The following is a 19,112-nucleotide window of genomic DNA, read 5'->3' on the forward strand; positions in this document are numbered from 1 at the left end:
CCTCTTCTCAGCGAGATCTCCTGACTTATCCAGAGTCACCTGGCCAGGTAGGTGGAGCTAGAGTTTGAGCCCAAGTCTAACTGACCATGAATCCATGTTCTTTTCACGATGTCCCTGGACTCTCTCTGCATCGGTTGACAGTGCCCTAGGAGGGCCTGGTAGATTCAGAGATGCCTTTCAGCGGGACCCACGCACAAAAGCATGATTTCCAGCCAAGCCAATTTAGCAAATTGATTTGTAAACTTCTATGCATTCCCAGAGTGCTCTGAAGAGTTCTCGAGATGCAGCCTTTGCCGGGAAAACACTGCTTGGGGCAACATCTCCTACTGTTCTCATTTTCCCCCATTCGATTTTAGTAGCCTGTGTTAATGAACAGGAGGATGTCTTACATCTCCTTGACCGTGAGTTACCCCAAACTATGGCACTTTGTACTTGTCCCAACCCATCCTTCAGCCTTGGGGGGGGGGGTGTTAATATTTTATGCCAAAATAGTGTCACCAAGTATAGTTTCATTGTCTAGCGGTTAATCATTTGAGTGCAGAAAGCTGTACAAATAGGAACTTTGGAATTCAGTCCACTCCGCAAGGGACCACTGAACTGCCCGCTAGCCTTTTAGATTAGAAGGATGGAAAGAGCGTGGGATAAAGGCGTTCCAGTGTGAAAAATTATGAATGTGTTCCATCAAGGGATCAGAGAATATATAGATGGTTCCTTTCAAACCTGTTCCTGGCATACACAGTCTTCGCAGGTTATTTTTAAATCAAGACGTCCATGTTTTTCAGATTTTTCTTTTGTCGTCCATCAGTCAGTTTTTTTTCCCCCCTGGTCTTGTTTTTCTGCCCCCGCAGCTCTCAGGCCCCTCTGTGCGCCCGTCTCCTTTGCGGGGGAGGTAATAGGCCCTGTGCTCCCGGGGGCAGCTTCTGCCCGGGCGTGATGCTGCCTTTCAAGTCGGTGGGAGCCCTTTTCTCACAAGCTGGAAAAGCGGAGCCGCGCGTTTCTCAATTACTTACCGTCTTTGTTCCTGGCGGCTGAGAGCGCCCTGCGGCTCTCGCCCCTTTAATCCTGTCCACGGCCCTGTGAAGTGGGCAGCACCGCGCTCTTTCGTAGGCAGGCAAACTGAGGCACCCAGAGATGAAAGGAATGTGGCCAAGCAGAGGGAATGCTTTCTCCAGCAGGAGAACATCTTTTGTTGCCAGCATGCTGTGCCTGTCTTAGAAAGGTTTTCTCCAGTTTTCGGTATCTTAATGAAAGTGACATCCCGTTGGCTGTGGGCCATTCTGTCCACGCAGAGGGCCGGGCTCCAGCCCCTCCGAGGAGGTGGTTCTGCAGATGGAGGGGCGACTCACCGTATTAAAAATACTCCACAGTCCAGAAGATTGGTCACTTCAAAATACAAGCTTGTTAATTGAGAAGGGTGGAAGGCGGAGGGCAGGGGATTCCAATCTTAATCCGTGGAGATTTTTAGTGCAATTAAAAATGTTTAAAACTTTGCAATCTTTGAACATAAATTTGTCACCCAAACTAGGACGCTTTTGAGAGTGAAGAGGGTGCTATTAAACATTATATTGGAATAATGAGTTATACACACGGAGGGCTTCAGGCAGCTGGGATATAATGTCACCCTATAATGAGATTGTATGTTCTAAAATATTGCACCAAGAATGATAAATACACAATGAGTTGAGTAGAAATGGAAAAATAATGAGCTTAGATATATGAAATGAAGTGAATGAATGAAAAAATTACAATGCTGTAGACTTAGATTATATGTACTACAGCATCAACACTAGTCGCTATGCTAACTTTAAAGATTTTACTCAATAAAGATTGTTTTATTCTTTCTGAGTTTCTTCAGATTAAAAGGTAATTTGTATTTGTAAAACCTGGTTCAATAAGCGCAGGGATTGATCTGATTATACATTTGTAATTTTAATATCGTACTAATACCGCTCTGTGATGTAGGGTGACAAGCTCTCCCTCGCTCAAGGTATTCAAAAGATAGAGTGATCCTCCCTTACCAACGGGGAAGTGGGGCTGCATAGCCTTTAAGATCCTTTCTTCTCAACTAATGAGAATTTACTTTGTTTCAGAATGTCAAAATGCTGTTTAAAAAATTACTCCTAACTCAAAATTCTTGGATCCTGTCATTTAGAAATGCACATCTAAGCTGTTTGGTGAGAGGTAAGGTTCTGCAGGAAGGAAACTTAATGTTCAGAAATTGATACCGAGCAGAAGAACATCAGTGAACACTTGGGTGGTTGTGGGTTTTCAGGATCCCAATAGCCTGGCAGCAGTGTCTCTGTGACCTCAAACCACTCGAAAAGCATGTTTTCCACGTCAGATTCTCTTAGGGCTCTTCAAGCAAGGGGAAGCAAAAGCCAATCCAAGACATCAGGAAAATGTGTCGATGTTACACATCTCTTTTGACAGCCAAGGTTCCGAGCATTCTCCGGACCTTTTCTTGAATCGCTGTGTGGAGGGACTGACCCCAGGGCAGGCGGCTGCCAGAGGCCGGGAGATGGGCCCCGCGCTGGGGCACTTGCCTCCATACCCCAAAGGAGAGCGAGACCAATGTCTGTAAGATGAACCAATCACGAGAAATCTTTTTTCCCTTGACTCGAATGGGAGGTGATTTTTGAAACATCCCCAGTTATTTGTCTGCCGGCCAAGAAAACAGCACTGGAAGCAGCAGGCAATATGTCAGCCTTCAAAGGCAAATATACTGGCGTCTCATCGGCTTGCGTCCAACGTGATGTTGGTAAATAACCGAATCCCGGTGTGGCATCTTTCTCCCTGAACCTTGACTGGAAACTACGGAGGCCCATTCTGCGGGCTGCGATGTGGCAGTCACTCATTCCAGGAAAAAGGCCAGGAAGAGTGACTTTGAAATGTGTTTATAATTAACCGAACAATCCAAATTCGTGAGACTGTCAGAACAGCAGGCTGCTAACTGGTGCAAACTTCTCAAATGGGGACGCACTTGGGGGAACAGAAACGGGCCTCCCTCCCCAGTTAGCTCGAAGCACCTTTACTGGGTGATAAGTGGTCATTGGAGACATATTTTAAGAAACATTTTAGGTGTCTTTTTCATGTACACGATGATCTCAACTTTCATTTGCTTCTTGAGGGTGGAGAGGTCAGATAACATATGGAAGGAGAAGGAGACCTTTGAAAGCCCGTGTTGAACATCCCTTTGGGTTTGTAAGGCCTCGCCTGGGGTGGTACCGCTGCGTTGTCCTGGTCCAGAAAGGGACAGTACAGAGTCAGAGAGAAGGGGGGTGACGGGGGTGCGTATATTTAGTGTACGGAAGGCAGAGCGTTGGTGGGGGTGTTCTGTGCCCGGAGGGTGCAGCTGAACCCACTATAGAAAGGAGTAAATGAAATAACGTTTAGCAAATAAACATTTCACTTATTGAGAGATCACTAATCCATCAACCTCAGCCACGGGGACGCAGGTCAGACCCGGGAAGGAAGTCCTTCCCCACAAAAAAGCTGTGGAGACGTCTGTAAAGAATTCACAATTCCCAGAGGTTACTGGAGTCGCATAAGCATTGTTGACTCCTGGCAAGTGTCTTTCCCGCTCTGCCCACCATGCCCCTGTGTAAAATGAGGGGCAGACTGTTTGCTTCACCGGGCTGTGGTCCGAGTGTCCTGAGACGACACATCAGGGCACTTAGCGCAGGTGTGACGGGAAGGAGGCTCTGAGATCCCAAGCGCAGTTGAACATCGGAAAGAGATTTATTTAATGTATTTTACAAATATGAAAGAAATTTCTTAAATTTCTATAAAGATAAGACACTCAATAGGGCAGGAGAAACAATTATATTTCAATTGCTCCTCTGTTAAAATTAACTTTTTTAGAAGAGAGACACAGATATGGAGAACAACAAAAACTAAAAAAGTTACTCATTATTCACTTTAACCTAACTAGCATTCTTAAGAAAAGTACTGAGTAATCGTGGATTGAATGTAGATAATATAAAGTATAATATTTTTTCTCTTGCTCTCACTCTCCCCAATTATTTATCTTGTTATAAAATAGGTTAAAGGCAAATTAAAATATATACAAGGCACAGCAAGAAAACATACATTAAAATTAGGTAAACATTAGGCCAAAGGAAAAGAAAGTGAATGAAATATAAAAAGAATGTATATCATAATCTTATGTAAATTATAAAAATCAGCCACAAAGTGGCTCTATGATTCCTAGCAGCAACATGAAGAAAGATCAGTTGGTTATATGATTGGTTTCATTTTTTAAAAATTGTCATAAAATAAGCAGAATGTAAAATTCACCATTTTAACCATTTTTAAGCATACGGTTCAGTGGCGTAAATACATTCACATTGTTGTACAACCATCACCACCATTTATCTCCAGAATTTTTTTTATCTTCCCAAACTGAAACTCTGTCCCCATTAGACACTAACTCTATACTCCCTCTCCCCAGCCCCTGAATAACCCCATTCTACTTTCTGTCTCTATGGATTTGACTCTAGGTGCCTCATATAGGTGGAATCATTCAATAGTTACCCTTTTGTGACTGGCTTATTTTACTTAGCGTAATGTCTTCAAGGTGCATCCATGTAGCCTGTGTTAGAATTTCCTTCTCTGTAAAGGCTGGGTAACATTCCATCGTATGTTGTATTCCACATTTGTTTGTCCACTCATCTGTCCATGGGCACTTGCATTGCTTCCACCTTTTGGCTCTTGTGAATAGTGCTGCCGTGAATACGAGCGTACAGATGTCTCTTCAGGCCCTTGCTTTCAGTTCTTTTGGTGGATATACCCAGAGGTGGAGCCGGTGGAGCACGTGGTAATTCTATGTTTAATTTTTCGAGGAACTGCCGTCCCATTTCCCACAATGTCTGTCCTTTTACATTCCCACAGCAAAGCACAAGGGTTCCAGCTTCTCCACATCCTTGCCAGCACTTGCTATTTATTTTTAAAAAATTATAACCATCCTAACTGATGTGGTGATGGGTGGGCAACACAGGGGTCCCATGGGCCATGTGTCACACTGCTCTGCTCTTTGGGCTCATGACAACACCCCGCCCCCAGGACGACTCGGCCCACGCACCCGTGTAGGTGCTAGTGTGCCCGGCTGGTGGCTCTGGCTTAGCCCACAGGTTAGTTGTGTGGTATCTAACACAATCGCAGGACTAGGTATCCTTTAGGGAATTTTCTGTCAATATTTCTCTTAGCTGAGTTTTAAACAGTATGTGTTTTTTACTTCTTCATTGTGAAAAATTCAAACGTGGAAAACATAGACCAGTGTAACGAAGCCGCAGCCACAAGGCCCGCAGGTCCCTGTGGTGGCCAGGTGCACCTCACCCGAGATGCCTGTACCCCCCCCCCCCCCCGCCCCGGGTGGTTTGCAGCACGTTTCAGCTACCTCATCAGTTCATCCTGGAATATTTTAGTGTCTGTCTGTAAAAGATAAGAATGATTTTTTGTTTATTCTACCTAAAAAAATACTTTGTTAAAATCATCAAATATCAGTGAGTCCATATTTCCCTTATTGTCTCATAAATGCTTTTTAAAACCATTTGTTGGAATCATGAGCCAGAGTCCATACATTGCAATTAGTTGATATATTTAGTCTCTTTCGATCTAGAAGCTCATCTCTCTCTTTTTTTCTTGCAATTTATTTGTTCAAGAAATTGGATAATTTATCCTATACTGTTTCCCTCAGTCTGGATTGAATGATCACGCTTGCTCTCTATTTTCCACAAATTGGGAGTTAGAATCTTGATCGGAGTCTCTAAGTGTGGTGTATAAATCATTTAATGACTGCTTTTTTTCTCTTTTGGTGGCATTAGCAGCCCTTTGCTGGTCATTGCCTCAATCCATTATCTTATTAGTGGCTGCAAGATATTCTTATTCTAGCATTTTCCTATATGCATGAGCTGGAATATTTCTATAAAAAGAAACTTGCCTTTATCAGCTGGTTACCGTGAGATCCAGATTGATTAGGCAAGCAAGATAAATGCTCGGTTTTTCTCCTATCATTTTGCTCCATATATCTGCGCATGGGCTACGTGTATACTTGTGCGTCAGAAGCATAGATATGGATAGTTGGTTAAGTCAAAAGCGATTTAACAAGTGATGGAAACTTCTTTAGTTTGACTGAATGACCATCTTCACTTGGGCATTTAACCAAATTATTGACATGTGTAACCGTTTGGTTGAATACTTGGAGCTATAAATCGCAGCAGACAGATTGCCGCAGCAGACAGATTGCCTCCGCAGACTGGGGAAGAGCAAGAAGCAGGCACAAAGTCAGGTGGCAGAAGGTAGTTTCTCGGGCAAAGCTGTGTCTAAGGAGCAGCGCTCTCTCTTGTTCTTGCCCCCGATCTTGTAACCGGGGGACACGTTGCCGTGCGGGTTTGAGTCTCGGCAGCCCAGGATTAAAAAAACCAGCTCTACAAAGGCCCTGAGGACTGGAGAAGTTTCTGGTTCCCAATATGCAGTGCTTTCAAAATATTGAAATGGTGAAAATGGATAAGCAGTCAAGAAATTACAAAACCTGCTCCGGAATGCTGCCCATAGCGAAGATTACCAGCTGGGCTGTTTGACCTGGAGTGCTTTCACATGCCTCAGCTTAACGTCGGGAATGAGCTTGAGAGCAGCAGGAGACATTTATCAGAGTGCATTTTCCATCCTTCCGATTTCCACGGAGTGGGTGAAACTGCCCGTGGTTATCACTGCCAAATACTTTGGGGCTGAAGCAGGGGAGATATTTACTGGCCCACTTATTTTTTAATCTCCTACCTACCTCATGCATGTTTTTTTTTTTTTTTTGTAAGTGTCTCAAAATCTTTTGGAATGACGCTGTGTAAAAATAAAGTAAATAAAGGTAAAATAATTCCCATGAATGAAATTTCATAGGTCCAGTGCAGTGTAAATTTTATTTTAAGGCCATCAAAATCAAACAGTGCCAGTTCTATTTTCCCAGGAATAAGGAGGAATGTTACCACGGAAACCCTAGGAAGTCACATTCAGTGGAAGCGTCATGTTTGAGCCACATCTAGCTTGGCATAGCTTAGGCCCAAACAGTGTGAATAGTGATGAAAGAACCTGTGAACATTCCCTAAACTCTTGTGTGCAGAGGACCAGCAAAAATCCATAATCTGCATCATTATGTGTCCATAATTACTAGGTGTTATTATGTAAAATGCTTTTCATCTACTAGTGTCATTGGTGTCCCCAGACATAGACAAAGGGTTGTGGAAGCCAAGGCCAGGTTTCCATGTTGAGCCTGCTGACACTGGGAGCAACCGTGGTGCTTGCTGGTGGGTGTCTTTCTGGGGTGGTCCCAGCATCCATCCTCCCAGGTCTCAGCCATGATGCCCAGGTTCTTGATAATATGGAAAGAATCAGTGATAGGTCATGGTAGACCCTATCGTGAACAAACCCAAAAAGGTATTTCAGAACTATGCTTCACATACGATGAGCGAAAACATCCTCAGATGTGGCCCCAGGACCAAGCTTACTGAGGGATCAGCACCGTTTCTTTTGTGGGAAAAGAAATTTTATTTTTTTATGTTCACATCTCTGGTCTCCCCTAAAAACCCCTAATCAATCCTTTGAGTCTCAACTCTCTTTTTATGTGATGACCCTTTTCGGTCTTTTGATTTCTGTAATTCTGCCACTCATGAGGTGAGGATGGAATGTTTCCAGTGGGGCCCACGTCCCTGTCGCCTCTGATACCACGTGCAGATTCAGTACTTGGTGGAAGCTCTCCTGATTCTCAAGAAAGCCAAGAAGAGGGTCACATTGTGGCTGCAGATTGCCTTGGGGACCTTTCAGGAAGATTTCTCCTTCTGGGGCCTCTTTCCCACATCCATATGTCCTACATTTTCTCCTAGGATCAAGCTGCAACTGAAATCAGTCTACTGCGTTAATCAACACCCGCTGCAAATGTCACGGTCATTTGTTCGTTGAAATTCCGTGGATCTCTCTCCCACTTCAGAAGGGAAAGTCAAGCTCCAAGTACCTTAGAGAAGGGGAGCACCCGTGGACAGACACATCTGGGAAACAGAACATAACTAAAGGATGCCTCTTTGGCAGACTGAATGCTAATTTTTTTTTCCCTAAGGCTTTCTTTTCTTTGCCCCAGGCCAGCTGTTGGACATACTTGTGGGGCCGTTGAAGTCCCACAGCTCACTCCCAGCCTCCTGATGTCCTCAGGAGGAGTCTGGTTCTCTTGAATTGAGGTGCTGCTGGCTGTTTAATCCTTTGTCATTGTCTAGTCCAGCTGGCAACCTCCTGCCTTCCACAGCCTGGAGAACTGTGCTGCGCCTGGTGAGCCTGGCCTTGCACGTGCAGTGGTGATTCTGCCAAGGGTCCGTCCCTGCGGCAGAACTCATTCCACAGGGTAGACTGTGCACACGCCTGAGTTAAGAGGACTTGGCAGTGCTTTGGGTCCCAAAGGAGAGATTTGTATCTGGTGGGCATTCTGGAAAGACTTAGGGAGAAGGTGGTATCTGAAATGATTCTGGGTGGATGGGTGGGGTTTCCACAGGAAGAGACCAGGTGTGGGCCAGGACAGGGGATGGTCATGGGGCAGAGGTTCGGTTTGGCTGAGGGAAGGGTGTGGGTGTTAGAGTTTTAACTGCCTTAATTTTGTTGGTTATAAAAGTGACATGCTCATTAGAGAAAATTTGGTAAATATATAAAAACACAAAAGAGAACAACCAGAGGCAACCATTATTCCAACATTTCGTTGGTGTTTTCCAAACTATTTATCAATCTATATAAACATTTTTTAAAAACTTCCTTTGATTATGACAGTTGGAATTCATACTTATAGAAATTTGAATAATACTAAGGAGTATGAAGAAAATAAAAATCACCCGTGACCCTAGTCAGAAATAATAACCACTATTAACATTTGGGTTCATTTCCCTTGAATCTGTTTTTCAGTGTATTTACATTAAATCAAATATGAAAAATTTCTTCAGACACTTTTATATCCTGCCTTTTTCTTCTTAACGTTATATTTTGAACACTTTTCCATGCCATTAAATAACCTTAGAAAAATGGCTGCACAATACTGTATTCTAAATTATGGGTGGATCAGCATTTATTAAATACTTTCTCTAATAGTGAATATGTAGGTTGTCTCACATTTTTTATTATTATAAATAAGGCTGTTAGAAACATTTCTGAAAATCAGTGCTTGCCTATTAAAAATATTTCCTAAGCACTGTTTCTTCAAAGTGGAGTCATAGGATCAGAAGACATTATCACTTTTAAGATTCTTGCATAATGTTGGTTCGTGGTTTCAGAGAAGGAAGATGACACGTCTGAGAGTGCGTGTGGTGGGGGCCAACGTGGAAGGGAGGAGAAAGACCGTGACAGTGACGGAGCCAGCCTGGAGGAAGGGGAGGCTGCTGTCATCCAGCTGGGAAGGGAAAAGAGAGAATTTGTGAGATGAGGTCACTGTTTAGGATGAGACAAGTAAAAGGGAGGACACAGGTGACTCCGAGCTTTCTTATTAAAGGCCTAGGAAAATGGCAATGCAGTGACAACAAATAGAGACATCAGAAGACGCTGGCTTGGGCATCAGTTTGGTGTTAGCTATAATGAGTTTCAGGTGTCAGGGAGCCGTCTGGGTGGAGACCCCCCGGCCCCCAGCAGGGAGTTGGCAATGTCTGCCTTTCTGAAGTTTTCTTAGGTGAGTGGTCAGGGGTCAGGCCTCTCGATTTAAGAGTCATTTTCAGATGGATGATATGTGGTTTGAACTATATAGAAAAAGGCTGCTTTAAAAGTATAAAAAGGAGAGTGTAAAGTGTATGTCGTACAGCAAGCTAAAACAGGCAAAGTGATTTTGTTACCCCTCGCACTGCCCGCACCTGTGAAGGAGCTGGGACGGAGTGCACAGCCTTGGAGCGGGATGGCCAGGCCCCTCCGGCTATTGGGTCTCACTTTCTAGGATCCCAGTGGTGGAGGCAGCCCTGGGAATTATTGTGAACGTGGCTGTGTTCTGCGTGAAGTCTAAAAGTAGGGGAGAGAGCTGGAAGAGAGGGAGCATTTGGATAAGACGCCGAAGGAACATGTGGTGACTGCACATGTTCTAATGGGAGGCCGGCTTCCCTGTTGGTTTCCACTGTGACAAGACAGACTGCTCTTCCTACCCCATCTGTTGTCTGAGGGTTTGTTATTCACTGGTACCCTTAGCAGGAAGAGTTAGAGAATGGGGTATGCTAGTTAACAGGGAATAGGGTGTGCTAGTTAGCAAATTGGGTATACTAGTTAGCAGAACTTGCCCTACCCAATTTGTGTCATGAATCCCTAAGGACATGGCAGGTCTGGAAGACCGCCTTTCGAGAGCTGTAGTGGTCAGCTGCACACTTATTTTTAGAAAATAACATTTTAACAATCACAGATCTTTACTGGTCAGGTAAAAAATTTGAGTATCAGTATGTTTTGGAAAAGGGCTTTGTGAACATTTGAACTTTCTTTAAAATTCTGAGGATTTCATGTGAGTATCACAAATCTTAAGGGAAAAATAAAATAATTCCCACAAATATAAAAAATCCCACAGGCACAGATATTCATGAGAAATGATGGATAAAAACTTTGACTAGAAATGCAGGAATCTAAAGGTAGTTCTAAATAAAAAAAATCCAGTGGGACTTTTGATAAGTTCTTATCAAGTGATGATTGTGCCAAAAATGTAAATATGATACAGTGACACAGTTGTAATTTTGATGTATTCTTTAAGTCTCTGAGTGCTTAAATCATGACGTATGTTTGGACATTTTTTTCCCTTCAATTCAAAACTTTATTCCTACAGAATGTAGATGGCTTTTTAGAAGTTCCTGGAGGTGGGTGGTGGTGGCAGTGACAAATGAATTTATTGCATCTGTGACTTCCAAGGGACAGTTCTCAAACCACTGTCATCAGTACCACCTTGGGAGAAAATATTCCTTAAGGAGCAATTTAGATATTTCCTGTAAAAGATAACCTCTTATGCTCTAATTGAGGCTCTCTAGGGATCATCAATCTCTTGTTACAGCTCCTGCTATGGCAGGCAACCCTGGGAGTTCTGATTACCTTCATGTAGGTGCAACTTGAAAATGCTTTTGTTTCCTGCCTTCTGCCCAAGGTTGCACACATGTGTGTCTGCAATGGCTAAAAATGAGCCTGAAAACCAAAACTCCAAAGCGTGTGAATAATCCAATGCAAAGGAAGAAGCCAACAATATTAATAAATGACATATAAATTCACTCATGAAATTAATTTCAGGGAACAAATTGAAAAACATTTTAAAATATATATGTTTAGGATATTCGAAGAGATAAATGAAGAAACAACAAGAAAGTATGACAGAAAATAGGCAAAATAAATCAAAAGTGCTAATTATAAAACCTGGAATTTAAAAAATAGCTATTGAAATAATTCTACAGATGGAATTTTTAGATTGAACCCAGTTGACGAAGGACTTAGTTCATGATTCTAGTGAATAGTTCTGATGCAGGTAGAGCAGGGAAAAGGGGAATCAATCAATCAGTTGACAGATAAGTGACACAAAGGATAAATTGAGACATCTCAACTGACATGTAAAAGGAGTTCCAGAGAAGTAGAATGGGAGAAATGGTAGGGAAGCAATATTTGAGAATATAATATTAATAACTGAGGATTTTCTAGAACTAAAGAAAGACATGAATCATCATATCAAAAGTACATTTTAAGCCCTAAGCAAGATAAATAAAATTTATTGACACTTAGATATGTCATAATCATAATTAAACCCCAGAATACTAAGATGGATGAAAAGAATTTTAAAAATTCCAGGAAAAGACAGATTGCCTACAAAGGAATGAATGTTAAACTGACAGCAGACTTATCAGTGCCAATGAACATGAGAAGACAATGGAGTATCATCTCTGAAGTACTGATGATGTCTTGCTAAATTATGTTATAGCAAAAAAAATAGATTAAAAAAAAGTATTGATGAAATCAGTAGTTGGGGGGCATGGTGTAAGTCAGGAAAGAAAAGACTAACAGAAGATAGAAAGTGAGGGGAATAAAATCAAAGTGCAAGAAGAGGATACGTAGAAAACACAAAATAAGGTTATGGAAATAAGTTTAAGTATATAAATAATCAGTAAATATATTAAAATCACTAATAAGACTCAGAGATTATCAAACTGGGTACAAACCAAAATCCTGTAATATGCTGTTTACAAGAAATACATCTAAAACAAAGATACATGGAAAGGTTAAAAATGAAGAATGGGAGAAGATATTCCAGATATATATACAAAGGAAGTTAATGTGAGGATCATAATATTAGAAAAAAATAGATTTAAGAACAAAAGTCTTAGCTTTAGAAAGAGCTACTAAACTGTAATAAAAGGAATAATACTGACAAGGTAAAATAATAATAGACTTGTATATATTAATAGCATAGCATAAAACTATATGAAACAAAACCTGACAGAATTAAAAGAGAAATTGAAAAGTTCCCAATCATTGAAGGAAATTTTAATTAAATCTCCATGAATCCGCATCACCCAATCTGTGAGAAAATTAAATAAAAATGATTCAAGTAATGACTTGACAAGCTTGTATATAAGTGTCTGTAAAACTGTGTATGCAAGAAATATATAGAGAGAAATTTTATACTTTTGAAGTGCACATGGAATATTTACTCATGAAAACTAGAGTGATGACAAGCCCTGACCTTCCCTATAAATCTACTCCATCCACTGTGTTCCGCACTCAAGCCAATGGTCTTAGACTTAACCATAACCCTCTCTCCCTCTCAAACCCTGCGCCCAATCTGTCAAGAAATTCTTTTGGCTCTGTCTTCAAAATATACCCAGAATCTGATGGTGACTCATGACTTCTCTTCTGCCACCTGGTCTACACTGCCCTTGTCACTCACCTGGAGTAGAACCGCGGTTTCCTGACAAGTTCCCTGCTTCTGCGATGGGTTCACTCTAGTCTGTCCTCAGCCAGAGTGGTCTTGCGTAAAACATAAGTTTTGTCATCTCCACTGCTGTTCAAAACTCAGCACTGGCTGTCCATTTCTCTTGGAGTAAAATTCAAAGTCATTAATGATCCCAAAGGCTCTGCGTGATCTGGCTTAGCCGATTTGTGTCCCACTACTTCCTGCTTGATCACTCCACGCAAGCTACGCTGGCTTCCCTCCTGCCCCCTAAACATAGCAGGCCCCTTCTCGGTGCCTGTGCAGGGCTGTGGCCTCTGCCCTGTACCCAGGTGTCTGAGTGGGGGGCTGCCTCCCTGCCTTCAGGTCTGTGTTTGCAGTTACTTTCTCTTTGAGTCCCACCCTGGACAGCTTATTGAAAATTGTGCCCTCCAGCCCTCCTGATCTCCTTAACTTGCTCTGATTTGCTTTCTTTTCTTTGCTTTAAAGCTCTTTTTACCTTCTAACTTACTACCTCATCTCCCTGTTAGCTTCAGTGCTTCTTACCTGTCTTTCCCCGCTAGAGCTGTGCACTGGAGAAGCTGCGGGTCCGGCTGCCCATCCGTGTGGTTTGCTCATGTCCCCGGTCCTGCCTGGGTGTGATCCCGGATGTACAACTCCTACTTTAGCATGGGTCGGGGGCATACACACGTGACCTTGTGCTTTGGAGAGTCTAATGGGACTTAGCTTTTGATGGGAAGTTCCATGGTTGAGCACTTTGCGGTAAGCTTCACTAGTACCCAGGTCATGGTCTTGAAATGCCTTTTCCCATTTAAAAGAAGGCGGCTTCTTAGAGAAATGGTTGATTCTGAGTCAAGAGTAGGAAATGTACAAGATGAGCCCGGAACATCCTGTCAAACCAGAGCGCAAGGAAGCTCCTGGGAGCCTTGTGGCCACATACGTTCAGCAGAGCTATGCAGCTCGCCTTTTGCCTGGGCTTCTCCAGAGAGTTCCTGTCCTCATTGCTCATCCCAGGGAACCCGACGAAGTGAAATTAATAGTGAATCAATTCACGAGAGACCTGGAGATACTTAATTTTTATAGACGCTAAGTAAATATTTATTTATATTCACTGGGAGCAAACAATTCACTTATGAACAGGAAAAATGATACAGCAGGGTGTAACTCCAATGATGCCTGTGCTTATGTTATTTCCTGGAATTTTTTGCTTTTCTTTAAAAATGTATGTATTTTTCATTTTTAAAGCAATAGTAATTTATTACGGGAAAATTTGAACAATGAAAAAATATTCCTAAAACGCCACCACTGTAATATAATCATAGTAATAACTTTAGTATATTTCCTTCCAGTCTATTTTGGTGTGAAATTTTTTTATAGTTATAATAAAAACATGCATATAATTGTGTTTTTTCCTTTTTAATTTAGCTTTGGGATAATTATGATAGAATCATATACATACTTCTATGTTGCAGCATTAACACAACAGTAATTTTTTTACTGCAATGAATTTTATTATTTGGCTCTACAATATTTTTTAACTGTTAACCTATTTTTGGTTAGTAGATTTCCCCTCACATTTTAGCAAACGGAATATTTTTGTACATTATTGCTTTTTGGGTTTTGTTGTTGCTTTGAATTTTTGATGTAGAATATTAACAAGTGTCAAGAATTTCAGTAAACTTGTAATTTTTCTTTTTATCTCTGTCATTGAATCTAGCAGATCAAGTGATTGCAGGAGTCAAAGGCATATCTTAATTTACCAACTGTTGTTCCACCCAAGATCACAGCCCTCTGTGACTTCATAAAGCCATATAAAATGTGAGCGAGGCGGTAATCTTGCTAACATCCACAGATGGGCCATAGAACAGCAGTTGTGCTGGTCAATTTAGAAACTTACAGTAGGAAATGGGGGTTCTTTATTGGACGCCCAAGGAAATGGAACACGGCATTCTCGCTATGTGTGAGGATGTGCATTCTTGGAAGATGGGCCTTGATTTTTATCATATGTTCAAAGAGATTCAGTAACTACTGGTATGAAAACAATGTTTGCTAGTTGAGTGGAATGCTCATTTTTTGAGTTTGATGTTATTCTCTCCTTCCCTGCCTCCCCTCCACACACACCCACCCTCATTCGTTATATTTGGAAATAGAACTCAGAAAAATATACTTTTGGGTGAGCAGTGATTTATTACATGCAAGTTTATAGAAATTTTTAAAAACTGGACACATATGTGAGATTGTTAATTGCAAATATTGTATCAATCTATGTTGATTTTGAAAGTTTTCCTGCTGAAATAAATAATTTAGTAGTATAATTCTTCATTAAAATATTTTTTTTAAAAAAGCATGACAAGAAAGTTGATCATTAAGTAAATTTCTATGAATGCAAGTTATGAGTTGAGTGTTGAATTGATTCATAAAATACAATTATTCTTTTATTATGTTATTTGGAAAGGTATAGATATACTAACTCCATTAAATTTGAGGCTTTCTAAGTTTTTGCATAGCTAAAGCAAAGAGATACTTCTATACAAATAACCTTAAGTAAAATTATTTACCAGTGTTATAAACTCTCCTTCTTTAAAAGGAAATCTTAGTCATTTTTGATTACCAAATGACAGGAGAAGCTTCTCTTTTCTAGTTAAACAGGTAATGTGTAATGACCATCTTGTTTTGGATAAATGATTAGTCGTTTTTTTTGTTTGTTTGTTTGTTTTTAAGGAATGGGCTGTTTCTGGGGAGCTGAAAGGAAATTCTGGATCTTGAAAGGAGTGTATTCAACTCAAGTTGGTTTTGCAGGAGGCTATACTTCTAATCCTACTTATAAAGAAGTCTGCTCAGGTAGGAAGAATTTGCATTGTCACATTAGTAGGAGAAACAAGGGAGGTTTTGTCCTTGCTGTTGGGTGACAATTTCTTTAAAATGGAAATACAATTTTTATATGTTTCCTCAGTCTTTTACCATTTCTGGAAATATACTTATCGGCCTCTCACTTTGTATTTTTAGAAGATGATAAACTTCCTATGAAATGTATCATTTAGCTTTTGCTGTGGAACAACCACCCTAAAACTTAGTGGCTTAAAACAATCATTTTATCAGCTTATGATTCTGATGATCCAAAAATTAGGCTGTGCTCAGCTTGGTGTTTCTTCTGCTAGTCTCCCCTGGACTCACTCCCGTGGCTTTGGTCAATTGGTGGGTTGTGTGGGGACTAGTTGGCCTAGGCTGGTTTCACTCATATATCTGGCAACTGGTGCTTACCGTTGGCTGAGATGATGGGGACGATGGACCATGTGTCTTCAGCACACTGGACTGGGCTAATTCACACGGTGGTGGATGCAGAGAACCCAGGAGCAGCAAGAGAGGACGAGCTCGTTCTGCATGTCATGTTTGCTATTATCCCATTGCCAATGCAAGTGACATGGTCTAGCCCAGAGTCCATGTGGAATGGGCTCCCCAAAGGCAGGGAGACAGGGAGGTAGGGAGGTGTGGAGAAATCAGGACCATTACTGCAACCGTCTACACGTGGGACAGACGCAACATGGACCAGACATGTTTTCTGGAGGGAAGAGCATTAAAAGCCATGCTGTAATGCACAGATCAGCACCGTGTGGCCCAGAGGCCAAATCTTGCTTGCTGCCTGTCCGTATAAATACATTTGCATCGCAACATAGCCATGCCCATTATTATTACTTTTTTGTTTACATATTAGATTACATCTATGAGTGCATTCATGCCACAGTGGCAGACTTGAGTGGTTGCAACAGACGCTATGGTCTGCAAAACCTGAAATATTTTCTGTCTGGCCCTTTGCAGGAAAACATTTACCGACCTGTGCTCTAGGCTAACAGGATAGGCAGACGCCCCTGTGGCAAATTCTAGCTGGATTACCAGACTACCTGTCGGGATTTGTTTCGGGCCCTCAAGGATTTCCTTTACTTTCCTGCCAGCGCAGGTAGCATTTAAAACAATTTTCTAAAGGAGTGTTTTATTCACCATCTTAAGAGGTATCAACAGGGAGAGTTTATCTAGATCTGCAGTCCACCATATTGACAGAAATGGGATTTAAAAAATAGGTAAACAGTCTTATCTTTTTAAAGTCAAGTCTTGAATTGTGTTATTTGTGGAGGATGCTCTCTGCCCCCTGAGGTGCCGGCAGTGTGGCGGGGAGGGGCCGGGGTGGGAGCCTGTGGGGTGGGAAGCGTGTTGACTTGTTTGCTACAATATGAATTCTGATTCTGAAATGAAATTTGAGCTACACAACAATGAAAATATTATACAAATATGCATATTCTTGTTTTTCTTACCTTTAGAGAAGAATTGAAACATTCTGATTGGTATTGAGAATGTGGAATTTCGAACAAATACTTTAATGGTTAATCTATTCTTTTTTTTTTTTTTTTTTACTTCTGTTTCAAAATTAAACAAACGCTCAGGCAGAGCTATAAATAGAGATTCCGACGAACCGTGGAGATCGCCCAGGTGTATCCTCTCAAGTCTTAGGCATGGAAATGAATAGATTCATTCCTGTAATTCCAGACATGACTTAATGGCCTAAGAGAAAAAGGTTGCTAAGAAAACCCCCAAATATCTACTGTTGCACCTATTATCCTCAACCAGAAAGATGCTAATAATCAATTAGAACATTGCAATGGCTTGTTTGCTCAGACTGTTTCTAGTTCAACTCTTTACCCAAACGGTAACAGCGTGGTAACTGCCACGTGTCGGATCCCTACTATGAGCCAGACACCCTAATAAGCACTTTTTCTGTCTTTGCTTTTTTCCAAACAGTTCCACGAAGTGTCTTAGTTTCTGTCTTGTAGGAGGGAGTGTCGAGGCTCAGAGGGGATAAGTAACTTACCCAAGGTCATGCACGGCGGGAATCCCTCTCTCTGTAGCTCTCAGCCCAGAGTTTATGTCACTGACCGGGGTGTAAGTCACCCGGCTGCCGCTGCAGCCCAGCGATTCTCCACCCATCTGTGCGCTTCCTCCACCAACCCACAAATCCTCTTCCCTGCCTATCCCCCTACTATACTTCCGAGTATGTGGGTGTGCTTTTTAATGATTGCTGTCAGGAAAATGCCAAGGAATTTTGTTCTTGTCTTTCTTATGTTTAGAAGGAAAAAGGGCAAAACCCTTTTAAGATCCGGTTCGTGCAAACAGCTGGTGTGTGAGGGGCCCGTGGCAGTGGTAAGGCACAGAACCCACGGAGGCTGGTAAAGAACTCTCTGTTTGATACGGGGGCTACCTGCTAAGTTAGCGGTGGCATTGGGAAGCATGGTTGTCATGGAAACTTGTTCCTGATTGGAGAGAGGGAGTTATAGGGTCTTACCCAGACGCAGAAGGAGAGATGATTTCTTTCCCTAGGCCTTTTTTTTTTTTTTTTTGTTCTGATCATAAAAGGGAAAAACAAAAAGGCAGAGAGAAGCTATGATAGAAAGGTCCCTCTGGCACAGAAATGGTAGAGCCTTCGGATCCCTGGGAATAGCAGGAAGGAGAACAAATAAGGTCTCCAGCTAGAGTAATTATGTAACCAGCTAATTAAAGATTTCTGACCGAGGAGAGGGGTGGGGGAAACAGAAAGCAGGTTATACTGGCGGGCCTCCCCTCTGAAGCCCCTGGTGCTCAAAGCCTTGCTGAACAAGTCGGCCCTGGAGGGGTCTGCGTTGAAAGATAAAAAACAAAACACACACACAAAACCACAGCAAAACCAAGGCTCTGGTAAGAAACGTCATAATTGCCCAGGTTCATTCACTGTGGCAGAAATACTAGTCTATACTCTAGTATTCACATTAATGTCCAAATTGCTTACTCTGGGGTTGGCAATTCAGTTTGATCACAACCCAGGAATATTTTGTAAAGGTTTTTAATTTATTTTTATATTTTTTCAAGAGAAGAAGCAGAAGGACCTGGATTGTGTGCAAATTCCTTCTCTCACATATAAGTGTTCTTGAATCTAACTGTACCATTTGGTATCATGGGACAGGTGCCAGAACTACAGGGAGGGGCTGACCACAGTGCACAGGGCTAGCTCTACCCCACCCCGCCCCTGCGGCCTGTGGTGTGCTGACAGGTGCCCGAGCTTCCATGAGCAGAGTGTGGGCACACAGGTCGAGGATCACAGCCCAGGAGCCACGGACTCAAGTTTGCCACCCCCACCCCACCCGTGGGTGCACACAGCCTCGATGGGGACATGCGAGCGAGCATG

The 19,112-nt window shown here is 42.0% G+C and overlaps 1 protein-coding gene across 2 annotated transcripts in view; it reads left to right on the forward strand.

Annotated features, from left to right (window-relative positions):
• Positions 1–19,112, forward strand: part of MSRA (methionine sulfoxide reductase A) — a 273,018-nt gene that overhangs the window by 114,319 nt on the left and 139,587 nt on the right. The window contains exon 3 of one of the 2 annotated variants that reach the window (XM_045535587.1): positions 15,626–15,745. The exons of the other annotated variant lie outside the window; for it this stretch is intronic. Coding sequence (XP_045391543.1) covers positions 15,626–15,745 — 120 coding nt within the window. The remainder of the gene's footprint in view (positions 1–15,625; positions 15,746–19,112) is intronic. 2 annotated transcript variants of the gene reach the window in all.

This window comes from Lemur catta, chromosome 22, assembly GCF_020740605.2.
Source record: "Lemur catta isolate mLemCat1 chromosome 22, mLemCat1.pri, whole genome shotgun sequence".
Lineage (NCBI taxonomy): Eukaryota > Metazoa > Chordata > Mammalia > Primates > Lemuridae > Lemur > Lemur catta.